Genomic DNA, 26,821 nt, shown 5'->3' on the forward strand with positions numbered 1-26,821 from the left:
TTACCTCACAAAAGCAGTAATGCAAAAAAACTAATACTGAAAAGTTTTTGATTTTATTTCCAAGATCAAATATTACAACAGGACATTTACAGGTATTTATAAAAAAATGCAGCAGTTGAATTTATAGATCAGAGGTTTCCTTGAGTTTGGTCCCTCTCTCAGCACAGTGAGCTGATGTCTTCGAAAGACTCCCCTCCCTCCCCCACCCCAAATGTCCCACCGCCCCCTCCCCAATTCAAGTTGCAGTATCAATATAAAGTAACTGGGTACAACACAGCAAGAATATTCACAATTTGGTACAGCCAAAACCAGAGGATCACCAAGAGAAAGATCCTCATTTTAGAAATTATTTACCTATAGACTATGTGTATCTATAGATATATCACACCCAGTTATCTAAGATTTCCCTGGTTTTAGAGCAAGTGGAAGTTCCATTGAGTCTTAGCCAGCAGTTACAGCTCTGCTTTATCTAACAGCATGTTTTTCTCCTCCTACAAGTTTATATTTCCTATGGTCTCCTTATGTCTTCAAATTTAAGGCTTTCCCTAGCACCTTTATTATCTCTTACTAGATATACAGGAGGATCTTTCAAGTGTCTTAAACAAAAAAATTTAGTGGATGATCCTGTCGCCCCTTTCTCACTGGTCCCAAAGCCTTCTTCCCACTCTTGAGAAGAACTGCAGAAACAAATGATCTCTCCTAGCACCATGGGATTAAAGCCCTGAAAATTGAGAACTATATGTTATGTGCATTTTAGGGAGCACTTGCCAGAAACACTACAATAGGAGCACTGTCTCTGTCCATTACCTTCTTGGATTCAATAACCAAGTTACACTACAGATTAAATTTAGAGCTTGTCCTGCATTAAGAATGCAAATCTCACTGAGACCACCACTTTATCCAGAATAAGTTGAGTATACAAACATCCCAGGGAATTTCTAAATACCATTAGAAACTGCTTGAGAACACTAAAGCAAATACCCTAAGTTGACTTCACTCAAGTCCCCAACCCACCCCCGTCCCTATCCCCAAATTCCATTCCTTGATTAACTTCTCCGAATAAGATGGGAAGTGAGGTTTGGAAAATGACATGAAAAATGCTGAAAAAACACAATAGTGAAGACACCAGAATTGGACACTCCAGAAGACTCAAAATGCAGTTAAAACTGAACTCATACAAAGCATGCAGAGAAGCCTACAAACACTCCTGAGAGTTTCCATGGAACAATCAATACCTACTTTCTTTCTTAAAGGGTTAAAATAATAATAATAAAAGACACCAGATGCTTAGAAGTTGTTAACAATCAAAAGGAAAACCGTTCTAAAAAAAAAGATTCTTAAAGGAGTGAATAAAATTATTTCTAAGATTCATGCCAAAGCTTGGCTGGAAGCCCCTCAAAATCCAAGAATCATATAAGCATCAACCTGTACTCATTTCTCTACAACTAAGACTAGAGGATTATCTCACAGCTTTACTGTCTCCCAGCAAATTTTAAACAGTCTTTCCAAATCTAAGGGACAAACCTAGGAAAGGAACAAGGCCCAAGTCCCCAAATAGGTAAGATAAACAGCCACTACAAGCTTACTACTAATTAGCTGAAATGTGGAGGTCACATACTACTTTCATTCTAATTAGCAGGTAAGAGGGGATTTTCTGGTGGCAGTGGTCACTCCATGTGAGGTTTAACTTACAGGGCAGTTAAATTATCAAAAAGCTACTGTTAAGAGCATATGATTAGTGTCAAAAACCTATTTATATTTTGAATCACACCATTTATTGATATTTTTCATTATTAAGAACACAGAAGCTTGAGAAAAGCATACTATAAAACCATTTTGTTGAAAACAGAAAGATATCCAACTAAGCATCAACATTCCAATGTCATTAACTTGAATATGTCCTGGTGACACGTACTAGAGTCAGCGACCTTGACAGAGGAAAATTTTTAAAAAAAAAAAAAAAGGCAGAATGGCAGGGAATGGTTCCAGACCAAGAATTTCTCTCCCTTATCAGTTAAGATGCCCATATTGAGTCTTTGAAAAAAAAACAAATAGAAAAGACTTTAAGGAGGGGAGAATTCAATTCCAAGTCAGAATTTATCTAATGATTTGAAATGTTTCCCATTTTATTTACCATGTCTAATAAATGAGTGATTCATGGTGGCCGAGTTAGATAAATAATTTCCTTCAATGGAGATAAAATTTTTCTTACATTAAGTAGAGCTTATTCTTCCAATCTATAAACCCAAGTGACTTTATAAGGGATATAAAATCTTAGGGCATTTTGATCTCTGTAGAGGAAACACTATTAAGCAAACAACAAAAACTTGTTGTTTGGTGCAACAGAATTAAGTACAACAAGGCAAATGTCCATATTTATAGATTAATATGTGATTGTTCTTAGGCAAAATACTACCATCAGTATTTATATCTCTAATCCTACAAGTCTGGTTATCTTTTGAAAATGCTTTACAGAAATACTAAATTATGTTTAATTAAGGTAGTTCATATTAGATTGCTCAACTCTACTTTGAGATCGTATGTCAAAGAAAAGCCTGTACCAAAACTATTATGTTTATGAGAAAGACTGAGATTCTAAGCAATACAACAGCATTCCATAAGCTAAAGAAGGGGGAAGGGTGTCATGGACTAGCTATTCTATATTTGGAATAAGGATTCCTAGGTAGAGAGTTATAAAAAATGATGTTTGCCTCAAATTCTTTCCTGGTATATTAATTTATAAAAAATGAAAAGTTATTAAAAGTCAGAAATGGAATTTCTTAAACATATCCCAATTTCATTAAAAATCATGACATTTTCTGAGAATAGATGTCAAAAATCAAGAAGAGAATGGAAACGTAAAAGAGAAAGTTGTATTAAAAGATTTTCTAATTAAGGGTCTCATTACATTCAATAATTTAATCACACAATCACTTCATGGGAAAACTACCAAGGTCATCATAATCTCTATTTAAAAAAAAGCTAAGATACTAATCTGTCTCTCTAGCAGGACTGACACATAGGTGAATCAAAGACCGAAACAGCCATCACTGAAATATAGAATTTTGACATATCAGGAGAAATCACCACACTGGCTTGGTGTTCTATGTTGGTTATTTTCAGTACTACAGAACATTTTTACCACTATTCTAAAATGTATACAGTGCAATACTAAGTTTCATGGCAAGACAGTAAGTAAAATGCTAAGCAAGGCAAATAAATGAAGTTAAATATTAATAGTACACAGCTGTCCTTAAGTGGCTTTTTCATCAAGGCTTATGTTTATTGGAAAATTGCTGTTCACCAGAAGGGTGGGTTCTTCTTACTATCATTTAGTTTTACACAAGACTTTACTTACTCATCAACTTCCATTCCGTGATTTACTATTGAGTAATACTTCTGAGTACTATTTACTCTCTCTCTCTGGCTCTAAATGAAAGAGACCCAGAAAGACAGAAAATGACACCATGGAGATACACTCTATGGGATAAGAAATATTTTTAAAAGTCAACCTAATTCGATCCTGAAAAACTTGTTTCTGTCAAAACCAAGTGAATTCTACAATTTACACAAATCAATTTCCGAACAACTGCTTAGTCAGTAAACTGCTTTGTTTAAGCACACATATAGAATTAAATTTAACTCTGGCTGTCAGTGAAATAATTGGTTCTTATTACATTTTAGTCACACTCAACACTGATTAGGAAGACAGCAAGTTTAAATTAAAAGTAATGAATTGTGTTTAAAAGATCATTAGTAAACCTGAAACTATTATACTCTCCTTCTGGAGATTTCAATCATTACAGTATGGGTAGATCAAGTTACTGGACAAATGAAACCTGGACACAGGGAAAAAAGCAAGAACTGATTAACAAGAATGCTTTTAATTACTCTAGGGATTAATATATAAAATAAAAGGAGGAGACTCAGAGCATTAAATTTTGGAGTGGAGAGGATTCAGAGATAATATAATTCAGTGGTCTACAATCTGTGGGTTCCCAGAGTCTCTGGAAAGGGTCTGCAATTCCACATGCACACTTACATTTTCTCCACCTAAGGAATTAAGGATTTTAATACTTAACCCTATAACTCCCCACCACTGCTGGATTTTAACGTTACAAGCCCTTTTACTTGAACAGACTAAGAACTATTGATCTAGTCCAATTTTCTGTTAATTAGAGGCAGAGACGTAACCCAAGTATACTTTATACCTACATATAGTACCCCTTCTGCATATAATACATTTAATGTGTACCCAGAAAGAGAAATTAAATCTTCCCTTTCCAGTAGCAAGTGGCTCCCTCTGGTATTTTCCTAAATGTCCAAATGAGATCCCTGCTAGCTTAAATCTTTAATCCTGGGATCAATACTTCTTTCCTAGTTATGCCTTATTGTTATGTGTCACACCCTAAATCTAGCAGTTTCAAAAGCTGGTACTAAAGAATACAGGGGAATCAAAAGAAAATGTGAGCAAGTGTTTGCCACTTTTCAGTTTTATTTCCCTAAATAAAACTTACACTATTTTTTACCTTTCCTAAACTTCTATTGTAATTATGGTTCAGACTCAGGAAAGTAAGCGTTTACATGTTCTATTATCTCATGTGTAGTGTGTCTCTCCAACTGGATAAAACAGGCAGGAAGCAGATCTTAGATTTAAGATTTTTCCAACTTTGATTAAGGACTCAAATAACTGTTAACTTACAGAGTAAAGGAAGTAGAATTTTATAGATGATTTGAAAATACACACACAGAATGTACAACAATCTAATATAGACGGGATATAGAAAAGATAATTGTATCTTTTCTGAAAAATGGTAAAAAAAAAAAGTTGATAAAATTCTTTTTTATCCATTTTTTTCTTGGCAAATAGTGCCACAGTTATTTTCCTTTCACATTTTCATCAGTGCATCATTTTTAAAAAACAATTAGTAATCAGCCACTGAAAATAATGGTGTAAATAAGACTATCTAGGCATAGTACAAATCTCACGAGCTTTAAGGAAACAAAACCAAATAACTTACGGAGCCAAACAATGAGAAGATAACCTTTTGAACAAATTGATTCCTGTTGTAGGAGACCACAGCACGGGAGTGAAAAAAAGCATGAATGCCAACTCTGATTTTGCCACTTACTAGCTGTGACATCCTGAACAAGTTCTCTGAACTTCAATTTTCTTCCTTATCTGTAAAATGGGGAAAATATGCATTTTGTGGAGTCCTTAGGGAGATAAGAAGAAAATGCACATGAAGTACTTAGTACTTGTTAGTTACTCAAAATTACTTTCCTGTTCTTCCCCCATTTGGCTATTCTCTTCTCTGGTCCCTTCATAAATCAAATTCAAATGATTTCCTGTTACTTTCCTCCCTACTAATTTTCATTTCATCTCCCTGTATTTGTCTTCTGTCATTTATTCTCATCAAAGTCTATCCTGTTCTTTTCCTTCCTACCTTTTAAGGTCTCTTTCAAGCTGTTTCCAATACCTATGAGGAGTGACTATTTTTATCTAATCTCACTAACTTCATTTTATCTATTCAATAAAACCTCTCCTCCAAAGAGGTAAGGAATTTGCAGAGGAAATAAGACTTACTAATAAAGTGTATTAAGTTCTTGAACAAAGCACAATCCGTACTCTTCCTGTGTACAATTCATAATGCCCTCCTTGTGGGCCTATATACCAAACCCAGGATAATTACACTCCTGCCTCAAAATAAAATCCTCTACATCTTGTACTCTAAAAACCCCTGTTTTATTTAAGTTGGATCAATATCTCATGCTCCATCTCTTTGATATGCTTACTTATATCACTTTGATGTGGTCATCTCATAGTAATCAAAGTTGAGAAAGTTACTTTGGTTTCTTATACATGGATATGCCAGAGCTGAGCTTATCAGAAAGAACTACATCTTATCATTAATGAACATGTTGTCTTTTAAGTTTTCTAGATATGTTTTACAAAGAGAAATTACTAGGTAAAAGAATGAAACAGAATCCTATGGGGAAAATTCTTGACTTCATATTTTTAACAGATTTGGACTTTAGCTGTGACTCTGCTGAGAGTGGAGATAGGTGCCATCACAGCACCAAAGCTGAGCATAACCTCACCTCTTACCCTGTGCCTCCCTGAATTTTTAGATTTTTGACCTTGTCTATGACCAACAGTTTTTTTTACCCTCTAATACACCTTTGTATATAGCTCTGTTCTTCAGATAGCAAGTATATTATCCAAGTTCAGAGAAACAATTGAGGAATTAACATGAAAACCATGCTTCCTCAATAAATCAGAAGCTGCTAGTTAGCCTCGAGAGCCTATGAAAATACACCAAAGTGGTATTACTCAGTCACCAATCTAAAGAGAGAACTTTGACTCAAGGTATAAATGAAATTGTAATTATATAAATATATTTATAAATATTTATACAATTATATACTTATACATAAGCACTTACACAGACTTAGAAAAAAATGTAAGAACATTAATTCAAAAGGACTCACTGAAGAATAAACAGAATTTTCCATGATTTCCTTGAGGACATACATAACTCATTCTTTAGGGAGGGTCCCTCAAAGTCCAACCATTAGAAACCGTATTCTCTAATTGTGTACTAGCAACACACAAGCATCTTTTTTTAAAAAAATCCCCCAGTTGCCAAGAGAGTGATCTTAAAGTAGATGGGAACCTAAAGGTCTCTGAGTAATAGCAATTTATGTTCCTCAAGTAGAAGAATCAATCAATCTAAATCCCAATCAACAAAATAGGTTCACTCTGTATTATGATTTTATAACAAGTTAAAGTTCTGATTTTGCCACCAGAATTACTACTACCTGTTCAGAGGACTCTAAAGCTCAAAATAAGAATTGAGCATAATGTGAAGTTGGTAAGTCTAATTGCATTATATAGATTCAAGATGACCTCTTCTAAATAATACTGAAAAAAGCACTCACCAACTACAATTTGAATGTGGCTTTTGTTGGCAGAAAAAACTCACACCTGAAAATTATAGGTAATCTTCCCCACTTCCGTTACTAAATGTTGTCTTATGAACTGATTTTAAAGGTCCTCCCCTTAGAGCTAAGTTTTCAGTTCTGATACCTTTTGTAAAAAACTGCATGAGGAATTAAGCTCATTTAATCACCAGAGCCTTTCAGAGACAGTTCCAACCAAGGGTAAAAGATAAATCATTATTTCTAACCAAAGGAACATGGTTAGCAACTCTCAGCTTCATCTTCTTCTGTTTCCCCCAGGGCATACATTAAGTATGCCTTAAAGCACATAGGACAATCAATAACCATAGTGGTTACAACTACAAGCCATTGTACTCATGATTACTGAACAGCTGCCTTCCTATAGATCACTTGTGGACCCAAACAATGGAAGGGCCAAAGGAACTAATATGCTGTACTGGCAAGTACCTTCCTATTCTAGTCACCACAACGTGTTCACAAAATGTCCATTCCAAGATTAGCAGGATCAAGATAGTTTATAGAGTAATAACGAAGAAAGCTGTCTCAGGCTAGGATATTGAAAGCTACTCCATGCTACTCACCCTAATTTAACACTCTTTCTGTCAGTAACACATATCATGGAAATAGTTCTAGATGGCAGTTCTTTGAGAAAAATATTAATTATAATGAGCAGTAATTATAAAGGATGCTTTTTCCATGTAAACAAAAGCCTGGGCACTTTGTTACGTGGTATTTCCTACATGAACAACAAAACAAAACATGTGTTAGAGAATTTCTTCTCCCTACTAAAAAAGGGCTTACAAAACAGAGAGGCTGTTCTTCTTCTGAATCTGGCCATTCCTTTACCAAAGGCGTCTAAGGAGTAACATTTCATTTCATCCCCTAAAACTGCTGTGTAAGAGACCACTTATTGGAACACACATTTCCTGCTGCCAGTACTAGGAGGTCTTATCCTTAACACTTCCATTTGGTCACCAGATTAGGTAAGAAAGAGAGAGAAAAGTAGGAAAAAGAAGTAAATGGGAAAGGAGGAAAAAAAAGGAGGGGAGGTGAGGCTGATTACAGGAGAGAACAAGAAACAGCAGAGAAGGCAGGTGACTTGCTTGCCCAACTTTGGCTCTATGGTCCTATGAGCCAAAATGCATACTCAGTGACATGGTATCTCACAGAAAAAGGGAAAAAAAGGGGTAAGCTGAGAGAGGTCAGGCCATGATGTTAATTTCTTTCCTGTACAAAGACAGTCTCTTGAGGACAAAGGCCTGCCTCCTGTAATGTAATATCATAGTCCAGATGAGAGAGTTTCCTCCGAGGGAAATTGGTGAGAAGTTCAAAACGTTCATTTGGATATCCTTTAGACTGGACATGCTTCACCAAAGCCTATGAAAAACAAGAGAAAAGACAAAGTTGTTAAATGGGAACAAAAGACAGAACATAATGAGTAATTTAAAAATATAATATTCATTTTTATATCAGATAAGATGTAAGTTTAAGTTATAAAAACTGAAGCTTACTCTTGTAGAAATGGTGATATAACACTTTGCATGGGGAGATAATAAACCTGTACTCAATAATTAATAGCCAGCAAATGACATTGAAATGTTCAGGGTTATTACTGTCTCACCAATAAACAAACCTAATTTCTGTTTATAAAATTATTATCCTCATTTTTAAACACTTCTTTAGTTTTCCTTCCTTCTGTTTATCAGGGAAGATACATTTTTCATCCTATCTTGTCAGTTGTGCACTGAATCCTTTCTTGCCTTCTCAGAAGCCATGCCACCACCACAAACCACTTTTTTACATGTATCTTCAACATCTTTTCTACAGATGCTTCCTATCAGACTTAAACATGCTTAGTCTCTCCTTCAATCATCTTTTCCCCTCAGATTGCTGCTCACTCCTCACTCTAGATTCAAAACCAATCTTCTCAAAAAAGTGGTTTATACTTCTATTCATTGTTTCATCTCCCATTCCTTTCCACTTACTAGACTAGGAGACTTTCTAGGTATTAACACCAGAGGCTAGAGCCTGCCTGCATTCGTCACAGTCTTTAAGAGTCTAATTATTTTCAGCCACAGCAATGGCCAGGTATAAACGCTTGAACCAAGGAGGATTCATTCATAGGCTAATCTAAACAAGTCAGATTCATTCTCTTTTCCAGGAGTTGAAAAACACAAAAGAAAGGCTTATCAGCTATGGACTCTAGAGGAAAAGCTCTCAAAGCTCTCTATTACGGATTATGTACAAGCTGTTTTCCAAACAGTCATCAGAATACAGAGAGAAGGATGGTATGAAGCAGAGAATCACAAGGGGGACACTCAACAGGCCCCACAAGAGAAACACAGAAAACAGTCATGTTTCTTAACTACTTTGCAATTCCAGCTACTAGGAAATCCAGGAGGCCCCACTACAGTCTTTAACTAAACCTCACTCCTTTTCCAGGCAATAATTTCAGTTGGGTTTCTACTGCAAGCAGCTGTGGAACAGAGAAGCCTTGACTAGAACAGACTATGCAAGTTGCCCAAGATAAGGTGGGAAGGAAATAAAGCAGTGAGAATTAAAGATTCACCACAGTGAAGTTTCCAGTTAGAGGTCATACCTAACTAATACCCATATCAAAGAATCATCAAGCTAATTACACCAATTAGTTTTTCTGCTTCAAGTAAACTAGATATACTTACTAGTAGTTTAGCTTGCTCTGGAAGAGTGATTTGTTCCCTTTTTCCATCTGGATACCGCAACATCAGCTGTGCTTTTGGTCCTAAAGAAAAGGTTAAAAAAATATATATAGCTATATGACAGAACACTAATTTAAACAAATAATTCTCTTCAGTAATATTAAAATTTTAAGTAAAGGAAGTTTAAAATGTGACCCACCATTTACATCAATGCCCTCCACTATTCCATCTGATTTTTCAGGTGACATCTCCAATATTTCTGAATCCATGACTGGCAATCCTTGGTGGTTTGTGGCTGTTCCAGGCTCAGTTCTGGCAGGGGGCTCAGTCATTGATCTTCTGTTCTCCTCTTTTCTATGCCCCAAATCTTTGTGGGGAGACTTTCTAGACTTGGCAAGATTCTCTATCTCCTCCTCTTCATCAGAGCCACAAACAGATATGAACTCCTCACTGCCAGAAAAAAGTTCAGATTCAGATTCTTCATCTGAGCGACTATCCTGTTTTGTCTGTGTGGAATCAAAATGTGTCTCTTGTAAGGAGGCTCTGATGGCAGCTTCTAGCTGACTGTCTTCACTTGCATCTATAAGGCTCTCCTGCAAGATGCAGTCATACAACATGGGTAGAAAGAAAAAGAAAACAGTTAAACCAAAAAAGTAATCAAGTCAAATAGGGCATGGGAAATCAAACAGTCAGCTTGCCATTATTATTGTCTGCTGGATGTATCTCTTCTTCTAAATTTTAAGCTATTTGAGGGCAACAACTTTGTCTTAAACAGCCAAGTTGGAATGGCATTTTAAACACAAAAATAAAAACTGTCACACTATCTGGCACTATGATTACAAGCACAGGACTTGGCAGGATGTGGGGTGGGGGAAATCAAAAACAATTTATTCCTTGCCCAGAACAAGACATGAATTAAGGTTTTAAAATAAAAGTCAAAACATTAGTCTTTAACATGACTAAGCACAAAGAAAGATGTCTATCTTGCTCACTAACCAGCACAGCTTTGGCACACAGAAGGCTATCAGTAAATAAATAACTGAGTAATGATCATTTTACAAAAAAATCTAACAGATCTTTAACATTCAAAACAAAACACTGTATAAAAAATATGAAAAAATAAGTACATTTTTTCAAACTTAATTTCAATGAAGGTTCTCATTGTGACCACGAAAAGCAACTTCCAATAGTTCTCCCCATGGAAAAGTCCTACTGTCACAGATTTCACTAAACTTGTTGAGTCACAAAATAGGCATTACTAGAGTGAATCCAAACTATACAAAAAGATTTTTTATGATAGTCAAAAGCTGAACACTGGATATTTTATGATATAAAGGAACTACAGCTAATTTTTTGCAGGTGTTTTAGGGATACTGTGATTATTTCTAAAAATAAAAAATCTCTTATCTTTTAAAGATACATGCCAAAGAATTAATAAATAAAACAATGAATTCTGAGATTTGCTTCAAAGGACGGGGTATAGCTGAAACAAGACTCACCACAAGTTGTTAATGACTGAAATTAGTTAATGGACACATAGAGGCTCAATAAACTCCTTCTATTCTAAAATTTTCCACAATAAAAAGTTCAGGTTGTTAACAAAAAATTAAAGGAGCTTCAATTTGGCTTACCCTATCTGCCAATAACATAAAAAAAATTTTTTTTTTTTTTTAAATTTTAAGGCAACTTAAGACTAATTTAGCACCAAAAATATATATATATAAATTGGACTTCCCTGGTGGCTTAGAGGGTAAAGCATCTGCCTGCAATGCAGGAGACCTGGGTTCGATCCCTGGGTCGGGAAGATTCCCTGGAGAAGGAAATGGCAACCCACTCCTGTATTCTTGCCTGGAAAATCCCATGGACAGAGCCAAATTTTAAGGTAACTTAAGGCTAATTGAGCACCAAATATACATGTAAATAAATAAAAAAGGCAAGTAGATGTACCCATGTGACCATCAATGGCTTAAGTGAACTGTAGGTTTATAATAATGATATTACACAGCATGCAGCTTGATTTTAAAGACTCCCACCATAGTAGATACTGCTGGCTTCCTATCCAACATTCATTCTCCTCTGATTCCTTACTTACTAGATCTGACTTCTATTTAACTTTGTACTTGAGGCAGATAATATGGTTTTCTTTTTTAGTGAATTCCATTGGTTGGTTGTCTAACATTAAACCAACCTTGAATTCCTGAGCTAAAACCCATTTGGTCAGGATACACTGCTTTTTTATAAACTGTTGAGTCTGATTTATGAAAATTTTGTCAAGAATTTTTTATCTCTGTTAATGAGGGTTATTGGTTTAATTTCTTTGTCTTTTGTTTTCCTTGTAAAACAAAGCTCAGTTTTTGGTTTTGGTTTTGATAGCAAGTTAATGCTGGCCTCACAATGAACTAGGCAGTATTTCTTCCCCTTTGGTTTCTTGGAAGAGTTTGTGTAGAATTAGCATTATTTCTTCCTTAAAAATTAAAGACATTTACCAGGGAAGCCACCTGGGCACAGTTTTCTTTGTGGGAAGTTTTAAACTACAAATTCAATTTAATTAACAGATATATTAATAGGACTATTCGGGTATCTGTTTTTCCTTTAATGAGCTTTAGTAGGTTATGTCTTTCTAGGAATTTGTCCTTTTTACCTAAAGGGTCAAGTATTTGACATAAAGTTATTCACTGTATTACTTATTATTTCTTCAATAACTGTAATATCTATATGATGGCTCCTCTCCCAATCCTGTAATTGGTAATTTGTGGCTTTTTTCCCCTCACCATCTGACTAGAGGCTTACCAATTTTATTGACTTTCTAAAAAACAAGCTTCTGGTTTCATTTACTTTTTTCTTTTGTTTTCTAAGTTACTGGTTGATCTTTGTTCTTTCCCCTTTTCTTTCTGCGTAGTTTGGGTTTGATTTAATTTTTTTCTGTGTGGGTCCTTTTTCATTTCATTTAAGATGGAAAACTAAGTCATTAATTTGAGGCTTTCTTTTTTAATACAGGCATTTAGTTATTTACTTTCTCTGTAAGTGATGCTTTAGTTCCATTCCACAATTTTTTTTAGCTGCAAGATAAACTGGTAAATAGAATTTTTTAGTGGGGCATGCTTCCATTTACAGGCACAATTAGGATCTTTGCTTCCTTATTAAAAGGTACCTCAACTGTGTTTGTACAAGCAACTGTGTCCAGCTAAAATAAGCAGAAATCTTCATCTGTGGCTCTTTATCTTTGTAATAAAGATATCACCTCTTTTCTCCTTCTCCATTAGACTGTGATATTGGGAGCACAGCATCTATACCATAACCATGAGGACAAAAGCCAAGACTAAGGATGGAAGTGGGGGGAAAAAAAGAGAAGGAGCCTGGTTCCTTGATGACATCCACAGCAGTCAAGTCCTAGATTGCTTCCCTCTGAACTTATTGAGAAAAGATGTCTTCCTTGTTTAAGCTATTTTATGTTGCAGTTTCTCTTGTACAGAGTTGATCAGAATTTAAGTCAGAGAATTATTTAGTTCATAAGTGGGGTCTGAGGTACTACTCACCCAAATAAGCCCTATGTAATTATCCAATTTTATGGCCCCACTCTTTTCCCTACCAAGTTCCTTAACTTTTATAAGACATCTGGTGAAATATTAAACCAAATTTATGTTGTAATTCAGCAACTTGAAAGCTCAGGCTCCGGATTTTGACAATTTCAGCCTATGATTGCAAAAGATGAGAAAACCCTCTCAGGGAAATCATAGAAACTTCCTGGATTTTTTAATGTCTTAAAAAAGAATTCTACTTAAGTAAAATTCATGAGTAATGGAGGAGGAAAAATGAATTGTATTCAAACCCTTGGCAAGTACTCACAGCCTCTCCTTAAATGTGCACTTTATTTTCGGTAGTAATTTAAGGAACTGTTTCATTACTGCATGGTACTAGACTACTAAAGTCAGATCCTCTATAATTAATTCCATCCTCACTGCCATCAAACCCAAATAGTTCCCATAATCAATGAGAGATTCCCACAACTTTGAAGGTCTCTTACTTAAAACTAATTTTGCTATCAATTATCAAGTAGGTCAGCCTAGTAATAGCATATTATAGAATTAAATATAGAAATAATCTTTAGGTGGGCCTGAGAGCCAGGGCCTAAAGCTATGTAATCAGAAATAATGCCCAACTACACCATGAGAGATGTTCTAGCAAAAATATCATTTCTGCTGCTGCTTAGACCTGGATTCCAAAAGTCCGAACAGTACTGCCTCTCAAAAAGTGGGTTTCTCTGTTACTGGGCTCACAGGTAACATTCACATTGTCCAGTTCTAAATCCAGGCCTTAGGTCCCATGCCTGACCCTGGCAACAAGTGAGACTGGAAATATGAATCTTGCAGTTTCACTGAGAAGAACCCTTATGTGGGAAACTATCAAAACGTAAGATATTGTACAGCCACGTATTTTAACTGTCTGCCACTTACATTATTATCTTTACCATCTTAACCTCAAACATTTTACACAAGGCACTTTTATACAATTATATTTAATTGCCCATCACCACTTCTCAGTCATACTTACTGAACGGGCACATTTTTTGGGGGGACTGCTAGAAAGTCCATCCAATTGCCCATGTTCACCCAGAAATCCCGTTACTTGGTCCAAGAAAGAAGATACATCTAACTGGTGCCACTCTACAAGCTTCTGACCTAAAGATTAAAAACCAGGATATAGAAATATAATAAAAGCAACGTTCTTTCTGAATTCTAAGTATTTCTTTCAGCATACCACAATTAAAATTTACTGGGAACATATACCCACCCATCACCACTTAAGTTACAGTGTCTTCATAACCGAGAAGATACATTAATTATAACGAACCTAAGAAATTCCCAGCCTTCATGAAAGAACAACTACGCTATCTGCTGGTATCATTTATTGCTATTTAGGAAGAGGAGATTCAGACAAACCAATACATATACAAAACTCAATCAGTTAATAATGAAACTAGCTCTACCCTCTGCTTCTCTGGTGGGATTACAATGAGTATCGGAATAATCTTAAATAAATGACCTAAGGGGATCCTTAAAAATGGTAAGATAAACTGTTATTCTTTGAAAGAACAGAACTGCAAATTTAAAATACTACCATCTCCCAAAGTTGTTTCCTAACAAACTCCCTAAATACACACATCAATAGATTTTTAAGTAATTCTGAGGCACATGAACAAGAACCTTTCATATATATTACTACAGACAATCTTGAAACTGGATCCAAGATAAAATTGAAGATTATTTAGGTAATTGAAAGATACACAATAAGTTAAAGGCCGTAAGCTGAAATACACCTTACCTGTCCGTGGATCCAAGATGGAAACATAGGGGAAATCCCCTAGCTTATAAAACTGTATGTATCTCTGACCTTCCTCACTGTCGTGATAGACCTGTTAAGTCATTGATACATATTTAAAAAAAAATCAGCCTCTTAAAAAAGTACCTTGTTATATACCAACAGCTATTAATTCTCCAAAAACACCTTTGGCATGTTAGGCTCTCACTGCCTACAGAGAAAATGAAGGTCACCTAATGTGAACTCTTCACTTCCTGTCTTCAGAGTCACTTCTGACTCTTACATAAATACAGCAATCCATCCTTCCTCCTTGACCCAGTTCTTCCTTTTCAAGTCACCTGTCCCTCTATGTCACTTCTGACTCTCAACTACATACATCTTAATAAATCACAATATGTTAAGATTATCAACTCAAGTGCCCAGCATACTGCTAGGCAAACAGATGCTCAATCAATAGTTGTTGAATAAAAGGTTACTGTTCAGAAAAAAACTTACAGAATTCAGGGGCCTGTAAAGAATGACCTGGCAAATTACTAACATTAACAGCATATCTTAGAGTGGGGAAAAATTAATTCATAAGTTTTTATTTTTTATAAATTTTTTTTTTGCTGCATTGCACAGCATGCAGGATCTTAGTTCCCTGACCAGAGATTGAACCCGTGTCCCCAGTGGAAGTCTCAGAGTCCTAACCACTGGACTATGGGAGTTTTTCCCTATAATTTTCCATAATATAAAAAACTGGAGCAAGATCACCTACTGTTAGCATGGTAATTTATATAAAAAGAAACCAGAGCCAGAAAGACTAAGTGACAAATTTAAGGACATACAGTTAAAGATTACCAAACTCAGGCTAAAATCAACATATTAAACAAAGGTTTCTCAATTCCTTCAAATCTTCTACATCTGCACTATCAATTATAGTAGCCCCCAGAATATGTGCTACTGAAACATTTGAAATGTGACTAATCCTAACTGCTATACTATAAATGTAAAATACATACCAGATCCTGAAAGCTTAACACTCCCCCCGCAAAAAAAAACAAACCCCACAACCCAAATGCCTCTATCAATATTTTAACATTAGTTTTATATTACAGATACTGATTTTTAAAATATATTAAAATCAATCACCTGTTTCTTTCGACTTTTAAAAATGTGGCTACAATAAAATTTTAATCATATTACATTTCTGTTAAACAGTATAGCTATACACTCTTTTCAAGATGCTTAAAAAATGATGTTAAAATTCTTCTGAAGTATGTGTACTATATGGTTATATGGCTTGGTTCTTTTTTTTTTTTTTTGGCTTGGTTCTGTTTTTTCCTCCTTCTCTTCACTGATGCTCTAATTTTCTTTTGTCTTTACTATCTTAGCCATTATGGGTGGCTCTATGTTTTCATATGTAATAATTTAATTCAGCTATTTTTTTTCACCTTATAACCTACTTCCTCCTCCTAGAAACCACATACTACCAAAGTAAAATGCTATAAAATGTCTGATTAACTCTCCCACCTGCCAGAAAATGAAATGTTCCCGGATAATATTCTTCACAGCTTCATTGCTCCATACGTCACGGTTGAGGCACTGGCATGCAAAGTCTTGTACATTTTGAATGTTTATCATCAGCCACTTGTTTTGCATCTGGCCACACTCTTTGGCCTATAAGAATAAAGTTACATAACAATTATTAGAAACAGTTCCTACTTGGTAACAGGTGTGTTTCAGAATTCAGAAGTTATCTTCTTTCCATATAAATACTAAGTACTAAGTTTTTCCCCTCAAGTATGACGCCTAGAGTTTTCTGTGTATAAACTGCTTATATATACATGTATATAGATATGTGTAATTATAGAGTCCATTTGCAAGCATTTTTCAAATTTAAATGAATTGTTTTCCTTTTATCCATTGTTATTTATTAGAGTGGCTGGATTTTTATTGCACTGGTAAACATGTAAACCTCTTTACCTGAAAAAGATTCCATAAACAAGGGCACAATTCTATTGTGCTTTCTCTACTAATCCCTATCCAAAAATATACCTCTTCTTTTTAATAACTGTAACCAGTATGTGTGTATTAGTTTATGTTATTTTTTCAACATCATTTTACACACATTTCCAAATATCGTATTCATCTCAATTATTAGGCACATGGCATTTAATAGATTCACTCTATAAATCACTAGAAGCTGCTGAGGATTTTTTCTCTCAGGGTTCTTTTCCTAGGCGTGTATTTAAAAACTGAAACTACAGATGAAACGATGTTTCAGAATGATCTCCAAAAGACTCCCCAATTTACAGCACAAGTATCAATTATGAGTGTGTACTTTTTTCCCCCCTTACATTGCCTTATCACAACAATGATCTAAGAAATATTACTGAACTGGAAAAGCATGGCAGAAAAGCAAATGAGCAAAAGCTACCTCAAATCCTCTTATAGAAACAATGAAATGGAAGTCACAGCTTTTAAATCATTTTGTCCTGGAACAATATATTTTTTCCCAAATAAGCGTGACATGGGAAAATCTTAAGAATCAGCTAAAACTCAGATTAATAGTAACTGAAGAACATATATCATTTCGGAGGTATTGGAAAACGTAAGACTATCTTCTGTTTAATAAGCAGGTTTACACAATCTTAAAAAAATGTTATTCTACTTTTCTATACAAATCTTCCAGAGAAAATAATTTTATAATATTTGTTACTGATTCCAAAGGTGAAAATCCAAGTTCTAAAAGGAAGTAGCCTTATAATGAGCCAGAAAGCTACAATTAACTGGTCAAAAGCTTATTTTTAAGTATACAAAATCTAGTAACTCCTTGCTTCTAGGAAGTAATAGTATTCCACTTAATCCCTTGCCTATAGCAAGCATGTGGATTTAAAAAATGGGTGATAAGTGAGTAATTATACTGCTTTAACTGAAGAAAAGTATTTGAGAAAAAAGAAAATACATTTTAGAGGGACAGACTAAATAGTACACATCCCTATAAGGTAAATTTACTACGTCTGCCTTAACTGCAACACTGACCAAAAAACCCCCCAAAAACAAAACAAAACAAAAAACCCATGAAAAATTTTAAAAATGCAGAGTTCAAAAACAATAAGAGCTATCTGCTATTGTTTTTAAAAATTCATCTATTCACAGTCATGCTTTCATTCATTCAGATTCATATTTGAGTATCTACCATGTTTCAGGTACAGCAATAGATGCTGGAGTTATAGCAGTTACCAAACCAAAAAATCCCTTCCTGCACAAAGCTTACAATGGGAGAAGAGTTATACAAGCAAAAGAAACTGAAAGATGTTAGGAAATTACTTTTAATGCAAATCAAAAATCAAAACTACAATGAGGTGTCACCTCACACCAGTCAGAATGGCCATCAATAAATAAATCTACAAAAAACAAATGCCGGAGAGGGTGTATAAAAAAGGGAACCCTCCTACACTGTTGGAAAAGTACGTAAAGAGGATACAGAGAAAAAATTAATCTATTTCAACAAATATATATGCATAAAGTTGAAAAGGAAATATACTAAAATATGCACTGTACTTTCTTATGGAAATGAAAACTATTATTTTTCCTTGTTGCTTTTTTTTGGCTGTGCCTCACGGCATATGGGATCTTAGTTCTCCAAGCAGGGATCAAACCCACACCTACACTGGCAGTGCAGTCTTAACCACTGGACCACCAGGGAAGTCCCTCCTTGTTGGTTTTTAATTTTTCTCTAATTTTTGCCTAATTTGAATAAAAACATAAGCTATGTATAAAGTTTATTTAGAAAAACTTTATCTTATGTATTTTGTTACTGAGTCAGTTCTTTACATTTTAATTAAAATATTTTTATTTGCATTTATAGCAAGTACTTTGGAAATTAAAGTACTCTTGGTTTTTCTAAGAGTAGAAGAAACTTATTTCTACTTCTACTTACTTTACATCAGTAAAGTCCAACTGAATGGCAATTTTACAAATAAACATGCATTTGTTATGAAAATAAGAAATATTTTATGGAAATTGTTCTGATTCTTTCTGTACAATATACTCTAGATTATACCACTAGATAATTTATGGAGGGCAGTTGTGTGCCAGATACCCTTCTATGCACCATGGACACAGAACAGTAAATAAAACAAAATCCCTGTATTCATGCTAATGGGGAAAGAAGAAACTTACATGCTAAGAGGCAAAGAGGAAAACAAGAAATATTTCCTTGCCGAGGTCGGATAACTTACCCTAAGTGCCTTGTTCACTCAGCTCCAGCTACACAAATTTCCTTGGCTGTACCAAAAATATGCCTGAACTCTTTCCAACACTAGTATCTTTACACTTAACTGTTTTTCTACTCTTTCCTAAGATCCTTCTATGGTTTACATTCCCTCACTTTGTCCCCAAACAAGAGTCCTCTCACTCTTTCCCTTACTCTATTTTATACTTTCTCCTAGCAACTACTGTAACCTGAAATTTCTGTGTGTCAAACATACATAAAACATAAGTATATATACTAAATATGTTATATAGATATTGTTTTTGGGTTTTGTTTAGTCTGTTTCTCCCTCTATAAATTTTTTGATGTCAAAGGACTTAGTATAATTTGTTTACCACTACCTTCCTATGGCAGAAACTGCTTACAGATAACAAATACCCATTTTTCCCTTCACCATAGTAACAGAATCTCCAACTTTCAGCTAAGCATCTGGATACTTATTTCCTAGTATCCTTTGCAACTAGGTGTAGCCACATTGCTAAGTTCTGATTGATGGAATGTGAGAAGTGATGTGTGTGACTTCTAAGTTGTTCCTTTAAATGGAAAAGGTGTACCCTTCTCAGTCACTTCCCTCCTGCATGCTAACTGAAAAGCAAACATGGTGGTTAGCCACCTTGAATCATGCAGACAAGGGCAAGCAAGGCCTAAGGAACAGCAGAACAGGACAGGAAAAGCTGCATTCCTGATAACTTCATAGGGCAGAACCATCCTAAAAGCATGGACCTCTATCTTCTTTAAGCTATTGTTTCTTTCCTGGTCTCTCACATGGAGTTAAATCTTTATTCCAATAAATATAATCGCCATCCCCTAGAACAAGGCCTTACAATAGGAGGCCTTGTTAAATACTGAATGAACTTCACAGGCATGAGCCAGAACCCTTGATTATGGTCTACCTCTAGTTACACTAAGAAACAACAAAGTCTAGTTTCTAAACTTGTAAAACTGTAGCTCAGATCTACATCTAATCCAAACCTATGGGTCCTGCCTGAGCAACCAAAGAAAGTGAAAGTCGATCAGTCGTGTCTGAATCTTTGCGACCTCATTATTCCTTTAATTTTTAACATTCATCTCTCTTAAGTTTCAGCAAATTAATTTTGCATATTGCTTCCCTAATTTTTATAAAACTAATGGATATATCATTAATCATAATGAAATGCCTATTTTTTCTGGAAATATTTATATCATTTAAAGAGTTGTAAATGATAAAGTTGAGTATTATCAGTGAAAAAATACAGTTGAAAACAACATAGGTCACAAAATACAAAGAATAAAAGGTGATACAACAAATTGAATCAAATTCCAGATGACAATATTGAAAGATTCACATCTTCCCTTAATGAACAAGCAGCAGACTAATTGCTTTTTATGAGGCCAAAGTGTCCAAATTAAGTCAAGTTCAGAGTTATTCACTAAGCCCCTGAGCAACACAGAAGCTAATGAAAATAGAAAGCACATCAAAACAAACTCAGATCCTTTTTCTTTCTTACATATTATGTTATTCTCCGTCAATGGTTATTAGAAAGGATAGGCAGTTGCCATGTTAAAGATCACGAGCGAAAGATGAAATCTGAGGAGACATCTAACCTGACATTTTTGAGCTGATAAATTGACATCAGACTCCCTGAACTTTATTTACACAACAAAAAGAAACACATCTGGTCAAACCTCCATTATTTGGATTTTGTACATGCAGCCAAACACTGTCAGGTTTTACAATTCAGAAAATTAAAGAATGCAGAAAGAAGCAGCTTATAATTAAATTTCTTAACCTAAGTATTTCATTTAGACCCTTATGGCAGGAAGTGAAGAGGAACTCAAAAGCCTCTTGATGAAAGTCAAAGTGGAGAGTGAAAAAGTTGGCTTAAAGCTCAACATTCAGAAAACAAAGATCATGGCATCCAGTCCCATCACTTCATGGGAAATAGATGGGGAAACAGTGTCAGGCTTTATTTTTCTGGGCTCCAAAATCACTGCAGATGGTGACTGCAGCCATGAAATTAAAAGACACTTACCCCTTGGAAGGAAAGTTATGACCAACCTAGATAGCACATTCAAAAGCAGAGACATTACTTTGCCAACAAAGGTTCGTCTAGTCAAGGCTATGGTTTTTCCTGTGGTCATGTATGGATGTGAGAGTTGGACTGTGAAGCAGGCTAAGCACCAAAGAATTGATGCTTTTGAACTGTGGTGTTGGAGAAGACTCTTGAGAGTCCCTTGGACTGCAAGGAGATCCAACCAGTCCATCCTAAAGGAGATCAGTCCCGGGATTTCTTTGGAAGGACTGATGCTAAAGCTGCAACTCCAGTACTTTGGCCATGTCATGCGAAGAGTTGACTCACTGGAAAAGACCCTGATGCTGGGAGGGATTGGGGGCAGGAGGAGAAGGGGACGACAGAGGATGAGATGGCTGGATGGCATCACTGACTTGATGGACGTGAGTCTGAATGAACTCCGGGAGTTGGTGATGGACAGGGAGGCCTGGCGTGCTGTGATTCATGGGGTTGCAAAGAGTGGGACACAACTGAGCGACTGATCTGATCTGATCTGAAGTGTTATGTTAAAGGGCAAAATGTTTTTAAAAACACAATCATAATTCACTTCCAAATATGTAACTTTCTAGATATCTCATTAAGACGCCAATTTCTCTATATGTTGAAAACTTTTTTTTGCTCTTAGGAAAATGCCACTAAAAACTGCAAAAGGATTCACAGGTTGGGTTTAGAATCTCCAACAACTTACTGTTTCAAAACTGCCTTTATGCATCAAATCAATGGGTGGCCGGAACAGATCTGCAAGGGTAGTTAGTTTCTTATCTATCGCTCCTCCATTTCTTAATTCCTGTTCTTGCCGAACTGCAACACAGGAGGATAAGAAAGTTTCAATTAGCCATAAAAGTCATGAAATCTCCCAATTAAAACAATGTATCAATTGCAAGAACTAATGAACAATGTGCTTGATCTCAAATGCAAAGATCTAAGGCTGACTCTGAAAAATAATACAAAGTGAGTTGGGGAGAAAGTCTTAAGACTTGGTGCTCTCTATCCAAACGTAGGGATAAAGGCAAAAATTATCTAAGAGTCACTATTCAAAATATTTCCTTCACATACTCAAAATGAACTTAAGCATACAAAAAAATTTTCATCTCCATTTATCTAATTTTGAAAGTCACCTTAATTTATCTAGCTACATTCCAGTTGTTTCAACATTCCCAATCTTGAAAGATTCTGCCGGTGAGAGACAATGACTACCGCGGTCATCTGCTCCTCAAAGCATACAGGATTCCCTGGATGACTTAAGTCAGTCTGGATTCCACTCTCTCAAGTTACAAGACCTATCTGAGCTTCAATGAACTCATTATAAATCATTACAAAATCATATATGGTCCAAAAGTTCCTCACATATTCTCCAAACATATCTGTCCTTTTCTTTAGGGTTCCATTACTAAATCAGTACTGCTGCTGCTGCATCACTTCAGTCATGTCTGACTCTGTGTGACCCCATAGACAGCAGCCCACCAGGCTCCCCCGTCCCTAGGATTCTCCAGGCAAGAACACTGGAGTGGGTTGCCATTTCCTTCTCCAGTGCATGAAAGTGAAAAGTGAAAGTGAAGTCGCTCAGTCATGTCCAACCCTCAGTGACCCCATGGACTGCAGCCTTCCAGGCTTCTCCATCCATGGGATTTTCCAGGCAAGAGTACTGGAGTGGGGTGCCATTGCCTTCTCCGAAATCAGCACTAAATCCACTAAAAGTAGATGGTCAAGATTCTCGTTCTAATTTATCCCACAGAAAGACATAAATTTATTTCAAACAGCTGTAGCCAAAATGTTAATAGTGGCTGCGTGGGGTAATATGGCTTTTTCTTGTATTTTTCAATCCCTGTAATAATCATTTTCATTGCAGTCATTCCTTTAATTGACATATATCAGGTTCCTGAGGAAAATCAGTTTTTATTTTATTATAGTCACCATTTAAGTGCTCATTCAGAAATGGATTAAGTTCGTAAATAATCAGATTTCTATTATATCCACTTCTCTTATTCTTCTATAATCAAGTAGGTTAGAATTTAGAATAATTCAGCTCAAGGGGGTGGAGAAGGACATGGTAATCCACTTCAGTACTCTTGCCTGGAAAATCCCATGGACGGAGGGGCCTGGTAGGCTACAGTCCATGGGGTTGCGAAGAGTTGGACATAACTGAGCGACTTCACTCTCATTTTTCACTTGCATGCACTGGAGAAGGAAATGGCAACCCACTCCAGTATTCTTGCCTGGAGAATCCCAGGGACAGAGGAGCCTTGGTGGGCTGCCGTCTGTGGAGTCGCACAGAGTTGGACATGACTGAAGCAACTTAGCAGCAGCAGCAGCAAGGGGGAGTTAATAACAATCACAGACTGAATTCATAATTTACTTTTCAAAATAAGATGAATCCTCAAAGTTACTAGGCCTAATATTAATCATTTTTTTCTTTTTTTCTTTTTTTAATTTTTTATTAATTTCTTAATTTTTAACCCCATCCTGAACCCTCCTCCCTCCTCCCTCCCCATACCATCCCTCTGGGTCGTCCCAGTGCACCAGCCCCAAGCATCCAGCCTCGTGCATTGAACCTGGACTGGCATCTCGTTTCATACATGACATTTCACATGTTTCAATGCCATTCTCCCAAATCTTCCCACCCTCTCCCTCTCCCACAGAGTCCATAAGCCTGTTCTATACATCAGTGTCTCTTTTGCTGTCTCGTATACAGGGTTATCGTTACCATCTTTCTAAATTCCATATATATGCGTAGTATACTGTATTGGTGTTTTTCCTTCTGGCTTACTTCACTCTGTATAATAGGCTCCAGTTTCATCCACCTCATTAGAACTGATTCAAATGTATTCTTTTTAATGGCTGAGTAATACTCCATTGTGTATATGTACCACAGCCTTCTTATCCATTCATCTGCTGATGGACATCTAGGTTGCTTCCATGTCCCGGCTATTATAAACAGTGCTGCGATGAACATTGGGGTACACGTGTCTCTTTCCCATTTTTTTTCTTTTTAAGAAAAAAATTATATAGAACAAACCAGGATCTTGACCTGAAGGGGAGTGTATGGGTGCTTTTCCACCTTGTGGTTTTATCTGCAGGAGACGGGGAGGGAGAAAAAGACAAGAATGGAGGCAGAAGGAAGGAGGAAGAGAAAAGGAGATGATAAACTGATCCATAGATACCTACTAGTTTCAGTTTGAAAATCCCGGAAACCATCAAATATTGAACGTGCAGGCCGTCGTCTTTTAGGAGCTTTAGGAGAAAAAAACAGAATTGACACAAAAGCTTAAACATTAATTTTTTAACAATTCTAAAATGTCTTTGTAAGAATTTCTTATTTTAAGACACTAAGATTGATAATAGTGCCCTCTTCCAAAAAATAAAATATTTTTAAAACTTTCAAGTCGTTCATATATAGTTAATGTAACCATTTTCAGACCAACATTTTGTTATATAAAAAAGAAAATTAAGGTCCAGCCAAGACTTGGCCAAACTTATGTAAAAAGACAGGAAGAAGGATTGTGAGGATGATTCCACATGGAGATGAATCTTACACATGCTCCACATACCAAATTCAGGTTATTTTAAAGGATCTGCCTACCCTTTAGTACAATACTTGAGTAAATTTTAAACCATAATATTTAAGAACTACTTCTTAGTAAGTGGCACACATGTAGAATTATAAACATCAAAAAACAATTTTAATTTTAGAGTATAAATTTTTCCTATAATTACAGAGAAATAAACAGAACCAATGTCTTCTGATACTGTTGAATAGGGTCTATAACCCAATCCTTAAGTATTGTACAGATAAAGTTTCAAAAGCAATCATCAAAATGTTATCTTCCTGTATGTTCTTAAACCTAAAAAATTTACCAGGGCTTAAATGGGAAAAGAATCTGAAAAAGGATAGATACATGTATATTATATATAACTGAATCACTTTATTGTACACCTAAAACTAACACACAACTGTAAATCAACTATAATATAAAATTTTTTTTAAATTACCAGGTCTTTATATACATTAAATAAGGACATTTAATGATTCCTTCAATATGGGTGACAGTCATTAAGTTGGCTTATGGCAAGCCCGGCAAGCATGTAACTAGAACAATACTCTGTAAGAAATGATGATTAGATAGTAAGAACAGATAGAAACTATGAAAGTCCCCCAATCCCAAGTTCAAAGCATCCTTCGCAACAGCCTGCATTTTCCATTATATAGAGTAATTCTTTAAGAACTACTGAGTAAAAAGCAAAACAAAAAAATAACAAAAAAATGCAGAACCACATGTTAAAAAATTACTTATTTGTTTAAAGCATTATCTGTCAGTATATCATTTGGAAGATTCCCCTGGAGAAGGGCAAGGCAACCCACTCCAGTATTCTTGCCTGGAGAATCCCATGGACAGAGGAGCCCGGTGGGCTACAGTCCATGGGGTCCCAAAGAGTTGGACACAACTGAAGCGATTTAGCACATATTATTTATGCACTTATGCATATCAGTATTTACATTGAAGAATCACAATATTATCTCTAGGAAAAGGAATTTGGTAAAAATGAGAGGCTTCTATATTTAAACTTTGCATTGAATTTCAAATTTAACTTGAATTTTACATATAAATTGTTTTATTTTATTGAATAAATTATACAAATTTTAAATTTTATTAAACTTATAAAATTTAAATATTGCATTATTTCTCTATCCCTCCCTTTATACAGAAGAAGCAAGAAATATTCTTTTCAATCTTGGAACTATTTTTATTTAAGAGTTCCTATCTTAAATATATATGTTTCTAGCAGTAATAATTTCTCAATGATTTCTTAAAACTCATTATCAAGTACTATTTAACCATAACAAGAAAGTTTTAACCAATTATTAACCATAACAATTAAAAATTATCTTCGGTTAAGACATAGAACAGCTGCTTAAGAAAGCATATTATTATTGGAGAGGCAGTACATAATATATAAAAGGTAGTTTTTTAATTTTTAAATTACCAATGGCAGGCCAATCAACATTCTACATTCTTTATACACATACATATTCACTCCCCCAACCCTGCCTCCAATTTTAGCACTTCTCAATCTCCTGGAGATTCATCGTAGGTCCTCACTGCTAGCTTTCCAACTACCCTCGTATTTCTTGGACTCATGACCTATTCCCATTTGTTTCCCCCTTATTTATCCTAAGTCGAAGCAAGAACTTCTCCTCAGGCCACTACACCTCTAGCTTCAGGACCATTATTACTCCTGCCTGCCTCTTCATACATGGTTTCCAGACTCTTCCAAACCATATGCTAAAAGTAAACATCAGTCCTCTTTATTCTTACTCTACTACCCACAAAGTAGAGTACTGGTCACTGAGGTCAAAGACACTAAGCTGCAAAGAGCTAAAAGAGATTCACTCGGAGCTTCACAGTCAGAATAGGGGAGAAACAGAGGAAAAAAAAAATATGAGAAGGGGAGCACTGTTTCACATTTTCACAAATCTCTGTTAATAACTGCTATAAGAGAAGACACCTGAATTTTTAGATCTGCTTCTGCATTCAATCTGCTGCTATTCTTTT

General features: G+C 35.5%; 1 protein-coding gene across 2 annotated transcripts in view; it reads right to left on the reverse strand.

Annotated features, from left to right (window-relative positions):
• Positions 1-34: 34 nt before the first annotated feature.
• The window catches only part of UBXN7 (UBX domain protein 7), a 59,914-nt gene continuing 33,127 nt past the window's right edge, over positions 35-26,821 (reverse strand). Inside the window, exons 4-11 of one of the 2 annotated variants that reach the window (XM_061411664.1) lie at positions 24,435-24,500; positions 21,958-22,070; positions 16,473-16,619; positions 14,964-15,054; positions 14,193-14,320; positions 9,841-10,234; positions 9,645-9,724; positions 35-8,340 (exon numbers count right to left, since the gene is read on the reverse strand). In XM_061411664.1, the coding sequence (XP_061267648.1) occupies positions 8,179-8,340; positions 9,645-9,724; positions 9,841-10,234; positions 14,193-14,320; positions 14,964-15,054; positions 16,473-16,619; positions 21,958-22,070; positions 24,435-24,500 (1,181 nt within the window). In that variant the 3' untranslated portion in view covers positions 35-8,178. The remainder of the gene's footprint in view (positions 8,341-9,644; positions 9,725-9,840; positions 10,235-14,192; positions 14,321-14,963; positions 15,055-16,472; positions 16,620-21,957; positions 22,071-24,434; positions 24,501-26,821) is intronic. The other variant, XM_061411674.1, reaches the window with a different exon arrangement.

The sequence above is a fragment of the Bos javanicus genome, chromosome 1, assembly GCF_032452875.1.
Source record: "Bos javanicus breed banteng chromosome 1, ARS-OSU_banteng_1.0, whole genome shotgun sequence".
NCBI classification, from domain to species: domain Eukaryota; kingdom Metazoa; phylum Chordata; class Mammalia; order Artiodactyla; family Bovidae; genus Bos; species Bos javanicus.